Here is a 6,497-nt window from a genome sequence, read left to right as displayed (position 1 = left end):
ATATATATCCTTATTCCGATTTCAGGTTTATTGTGCAAATAATGGCTAATATCAGTCTAACTGGAGTGAATCTCGGGACGTACGTTTCCATTTTGTGAAACTCGGCTCCGATATATATTTTTATACCCTACAACACTGTGTGTTGGGGGTATTATAAGTTTGATTGGGCCAAAAATTATGTAACACCACGGAAATATTGGTATCCCACATAGGAAAGTATATATGGATCTTCCTATCTCGCCGAGCTGAGTCGATCTAGCTATGTATGTCCGTCCGTCCGTCTGCCCGTCTGCCCATGATAATTTGTAATCACTCCACAGGTCGCAATTATGGTCCGATCTTCACGAAATTTAGAATGGAGGTGGGGCTAGGGTCAGAATAGAACCCTATTTCTTTTGGAGATGATTGCATAATATTTAGGGGTTAAAATGGATCAAAAACTGAAAAATACCTGATTTAGCAGATGCTCTACAGGTCGCAATTATAGACGAATTGACACGGAAGTTAGCATGGGGCTAGAACTTAGAGCTGGGCAGAAGCCTTCCAATTTTGGTGGTCATCGGGTAATATTTAGTGAGTGAAAAAGGCCACAACATTTGTGTTAAATAAAAGTCAAATTTTCCATTAAACAGCGAATATTTTTAATCCCGGCGAAATCACAAATAGACGAACAGGTCAATTCTGACCGTTACGTAGATGCCGATAGTAAATATATCGGATATATATAGCGAAATATATAATGTGTATATATAAAGGAAGGGGATGTTAGCTAGAATGCTTATATCTCAAGAATGGCTGTACCGATTTTGACAAATTTTGTCAATTCAGAATGCCCTCTTGACATAAAAGAATAAAATTAAAAAAAATCGCTGAAAAAGATGCCAGTAATGATGTTAATATAGATTTTGTAGTATTTGATGACATTTTTTTAAATTTTCATATTTTTTATCGCATGCGATTTTTTCAATTTGACTTATAATATTTTGTAATATTTTTTTTCACCTTACAATACAGGTTGGAGATATTATATAAGTATTGAAAATATCGGCCGATCCGCACGAAAATTTTCACGAAAAGATGTCCGCAGTATATTAGGGGTTGAAATGGACCAACAACTAAAAATGTTCCTGTTTTGCAGCCGTTATAAAGGTCACAAATAGAAAGCAAAGGACACGAAATCTCGCATAAAGTTAGAGTTTAGGACAGCGGGTACAATAGACCACTAATTTTGTGTGAAAAAAATACCAGCATTACTTGCAGGCGATATCCGAAATACACAAAAGGCGAACTTCTGACTTTTTTATGCTGATTTCGTTGACGAATTTAGCCAAATATAGTAGACAAGCTAATCTTATAGATGAGTCTAAATTTGGAGGTACAGAGGGTCTTCGTGCTTGTGGAAATGATTGAAAAATATTTAGGGGTTCAAATTAACCAAAAACAGATTTTTTTCCGATCACACAATTAAAGCCAATTGACACGCCTGTGAAAAGAGTTAAGCACAGGGAAGAATTCTGACATTTTGGATGACTATTGGATTATATTTAGATGTAAAATGGAGTACAACAACTAACAGCCCGACGATGTGCGTAAATATTGGGCAAATATCCATGGTCTAAATGCTAAGGGTAATATCTGTACGAAATCTTCCTAAATTGTTTTGAACATAAGGGGGCTTCTAACATATTGTGGTGTTGTAGGGTATCACACGGTCGGCCCCGCACGACTATAGCCATTTCGTACTTGTTTTAATATAATCCTTGTCGAAGTGATATCATGCATTCTATAGCAATGTTATTTGGTATAAAAGATAAAAATGTCTCCGTCAAATTTAGTGAATATTCGATTCAGAATTGGATATGCCTCCCATATATTAGTTCCCTGTGAAACCAAACTATAACTGATCTAAAGCTAAATGTTGATAGGTGGTATGATCCACTTCAAATAAATTCTTTTGTTACGGGAGCTCTACTAAGTATGCATAGTGGTGTAGGGTATCATATAGTCGGCCCCGCAAGACTTTGGACTTGTCCATACTGGTTTTTACTTTTTTATGCCCCATAGGATATATTGGCTTTTTTATTTTTTGTTATTACACTCTCCGAAGTAATTATACGAAGGATATGTATGTTCATGATTAGGGTTACCCTAGGGTTCGACTTAGTGACGTCCACCTGTCGTTTGTAATCACCTTATATTGTAATAATGTTATATATTATATTCCGAACGAATTGAGATATAAGACTATACCCGTCACCATAGTATGGTGAGTATATTAAATTGTCATTCCGTTTGTAACGCCTCGAAATTTTTAGATCTCATATAGTATATACAATCTTATCTGTTCGATATCACTCAAGCTTTCGAACGGAATGAAGTAAATAGACACAATTTAACTCAAATTTTTTTTATGTCCGAATTTGCTGTTAGTAGGATGTTAGTGTTCCCTGGATGTAGGGATATTGTAGCAGGCAATTGTATATAGCTGTACCTTAAGATATTCGGTATTTTTATGATTTTTTTACACTTCTCATCGGAATGTTTTTTTTTAAAAATTTGGTGTTTGAAGTATGTGATGGCATACAGTGCGTTTTTCTGCAGTCCCCCTTGTAACGATACTTGCCTATTTTGGGTATTTTATTTTAGAATTTTCTGTGTTTATTTTTTGTTTCCTTTTTTTTTGTACCTTCATTTAAACACACAATTCCTGTTTATTATTTCTGGCACCAATATCATCAGTACCGAAAAAAATGAGTTGAAGATCGGTAGTTACATTTCTGTTGGCTCCATTATTACTCCTTTAATGGCCGTTAATAATAGCCAAGATGTGTTTATAATAATGAGCGATAAATGATGGCAATTTACATGGATTTCGTTGCCAACCAAGACCTTGTTCACAAATCATCGGAGAGGAATAAAAATCACATACACACATACTTATTTTTAGTTAAATCGAAATAACTTCATTATGTTGGTTCATTTAAATTTACGATTTCTTGAATATGAGCAGAAAAATATTTTCATATTGTTAAGAAACATTAATAAGACAATTTATCGATTGTTATGCCTATGTTTTCAAAACTTTTCAAAAGTTTCAGAATATAACAACGTCCAGATACAACGGCTAAAGTTAGAATATTGAAATTTTGTAAGATAAAGTTGGATGTTGCAAATTTGTACCAGAACTATACGTAAAAGTACTAAAAGGACGAACCAGTAGCGCTAAAGTTCTTAAATTTGGAATGAGGGTCACAGATGGAGTGTACAGGATGAGATAAAGATACTGCAACAAAGTCAAACGCCATAATTGTTACATATTCTTTTTAAAATTTATTAAATGAAAGCAAAAAATGTCGGAAATAGCATCAAAATTTAGAATAAGTTTAGATTTGTTCGAATTGGTCGCCTTGGGTCACACGCTGCCCGAATGTTGCTCTGCGGTATTTTGGCCCATTCCCAGCGAAGCGCTTTCTTGAGGTGATCGACACTTTGGTATTTTTTAGTGCCAATCTTCCATTCCAAATTACTACAGACACAATAGTCCAACGGATTTGCATCCGGAGATTTTGGTGGCCATTGTGCGCTGGAAATGAAGCGAGGAACCTCATTTTGTAACCATTCTTTGGTGGCGCGTGCTGAGTGCGATGGTGCTGAGTCCTGTTGGAATGTCCAAGGTCTGCGGCCAAAATGTTTGCGTGCCCAAGGCTTTAATACAACCTCCAGAATATTTTCGCGATAATATTCGGAATTTATTCTGATGCCACCGTTTATTAATACGAGCGGAGAGGGTGGTACCAGAAGAAATGGTCCGATCTCTACCATCTTTATAACATATCATGTGTTGATATAAAAATATTGAAATTTGCCAAGTCTGAATGAAATCAGATGTTAATTTCGCGTTTTAGGAGCTTCATGGATATTCAAAATTTTGACCCTTTGTGAGGGAGGTAGCAGAAAGAGTGGACCGATATATCCCATTTGCACACCACACCTTGGGTTAATAAAAATATAGAATATATAAAAATAAATAATAATATAATTTGAAGACAATCGGGCTTTTACATCATATTTTATAAGAGTTGTAGTTATTCAAAATTTTGACTCTTTGTGGGAGAGGTACTTGATGAAGTGGACCGATTTTGTCCATTTTCGCACTTTACCTAGCACTAATGCAAATATTAGGATTTGCAAAACAGAAGATAAATTGGATTATCCTTCCTATTTCTATGCAGTAAAATATATTACTGAAAATTTCTACCTTTTGTAGGGGAGGTACTAGAAGGAGTAGAACAATATTGCCCATCTCCGAACTCCATCTAGGTTTGATAATAATATTATGATGTACCAAGTTTGGACGAAATCGGATACTCCCTTCGAGAGTTATAGTGCGCGGACAATAATAGATCGACTACAAATGCCCTGAAATGGATTTAGTCTAAAGAGACCTAGTGTCTAAAACCGTTATTTCGATGAGGCACGGTTTGGTGAGCTTCGGTATTTCGAAGATACCTTTACATCTATTGAAATGTGTGACTTTTATAGTTGGTATGATTTACATCACACAAATTCCCAATATATCACACCTATATTTTTAATGGATAGAACTCCAACCCGGCCCACCCGATTTTTGTCCTTTCCTTCCAAGTTTCAAGTCAAAATAATATTCCTAAATATCTTTAAAATTGTAAAAATGTTTTCATATCATTATTTACTCAGAATTTCAATTTTTTTTTTTTGAATATTGAATTTTTTTTCTGTCATAAATCCTTCCCACCACTTTGCCCTTTCCGTATCAGTAACACAATCCAAAAGTGATTTGTTTAATGATCAGTAGCTAATATGGGGTCGTAACCGCCATTATGACTTTATGGTTTGTTTATCAGATGTACGATAAAAGCATGGCAATAAATTGTAAAATTCCCATCCAACCGAATGGCGAAATATATATGTAAATTTAGCAATAAGTTAACAATGGAAAGAAGTAAAACTTTCAGTTCGACAACAGTTTTTATTTATTTATGGGGGTCACAAAAAAGCAAATCATTTATTTAATGGTAATGAACATACGAAACATGATGTGGTGTTGCAACGGCAGGAGCATGATGATGGACCAGAGTGGCAGAGGTAGGGGCATGATGGACCACAGCAGCGCGAACAACGGCAGGAGTGTGATGATGGACTACAGCTGGGCTATGATGGTGTGTTGTAATAACGGTGGGCGAAGATTTAAGAACAGTGGTGGTAGCTGGAGCAGCATGGACTATGTGATGATGATGTGTTGATGGTGCCAAGTGGACAACGGGTGCTGGAGCATGATATAGTGCGGGTTGATGGACAACGGTGGTGCGTAAATAGGCAGGGGCTTGCACCACGGGTTTCTTAACCAAAGGTTTTGCTGGGACCACTGGTTTGATGAGATTTTCCTTGACGGGTAAAGGCTTTGCGGATGCTTGTTTTGTGACGTGTTCTACATTATCATCCAAACGCTCACGACGCACCATGGCTCTGAAACCACTTTCTCCACTAACCGAATAATCCACAATACGTTTGTAACCATCGGCATCATTTATGGTATACTGGCCTTGGACATTTTCACCATCACGATTTTCCTGTTGCGATTTAACATCGCCCGATTCTTGGTCATCAACACTGTAGGAGAATTCATAATTGGGATGTGGATCATTTTGCTCGAAATTCTCCGGCAAAACACCGGCCGAGGCAAATGCCAAAACGGTCACAAAAACAATGAATTTGAATTGCATTTTTCAATGAGAAATATTTAATTGTTAAACTTTAAGAAAACGTTGCTATGTTTGCTGTGCAAATGTTGCAAGGAAACTGATGTCTTCTTCCTTATTTCGCAACTCTTTTATATGAATGGATGATGCGGCATATTTTCGTCCACGCATAAATTTTTCAATGTTGCACTTCTTAACCAGAAGAGATACCGAATTGTTAAGCACTCTTAATAGCAACGACAACAACTACAAAACGTTATAACCTACAGCAGAATCCATCGAATCTGTCGCACCATCAATGATCAATGACCCAGTGCCCCTGTTGACACTCAATCCACACGCATGACCGTCATTCAGGAATAAAAAATAAACAGGTACTTCGATTTAAAGGCAAGGTCATGATATTCCCATTCGAGGGTTTACCGTAAATACACCGTGACAGACACAAATCATTATCGTTGCACCAAAGCAGCTTGACCGACCTTAAGAAGAGCATCACGCTAAAGGCATGGAGTCTCGGCCAGACCAGACTCAATGCCTTTTGCGTGTTGGTCTTCTTAAGGTGTTTGTTTTCATCTGTCAGACAAACTGCACAGCTTCTTTGTTTACAAATAATATTCCTTGCCTGAAACCAGTTCCTTTCACCACCAATGAAAAGCTTAATGATCTTCCTTTTGTGCCGGTTGACTCAATTAGAATAGGCCAAGAAACGGCAATAAAGTTACTGGCATGTTGCCAAGATAATATGACACTTGCTAT

At 36.7% G+C, this 6,497-nt stretch overlaps 1 protein-coding gene across 1 annotated transcript; it reads right to left on the bottom strand.

The window, feature by feature from the left end:
* Positions 1–5,026: 5,026 nt before the first annotated feature.
* Positions 5,027–5,821, bottom strand: LOC101887419 (pupal cuticle protein Edg-84A-like). Its single transcript, XM_005188932.3, has one exon. The coding sequence runs from the start codon at positions 5,760–5,762 to the stop codon at positions 5,049–5,051; it is 714 nt and encodes a 237-aa protein (XP_005188989.2). The 5' UTR covers positions 5,763–5,821; the 3' UTR covers positions 5,027–5,048.
* Positions 5,822–6,497: the final 676 nt, after the last annotated feature.

This window comes from Musca domestica, unplaced genomic scaffold (genome assembly GCF_030504385.1).
Source record: "Musca domestica strain aabys unplaced genomic scaffold, Musca_domestica.polishedcontigs.V.1.1 56, whole genome shotgun sequence".
In the NCBI taxonomy this organism is placed as follows: Eukaryota; Metazoa; Arthropoda; class Insecta; order Diptera; family Muscidae; genus Musca; species Musca domestica.
This window is presented reverse-complemented; position numbering and strand designations above follow the sequence as displayed.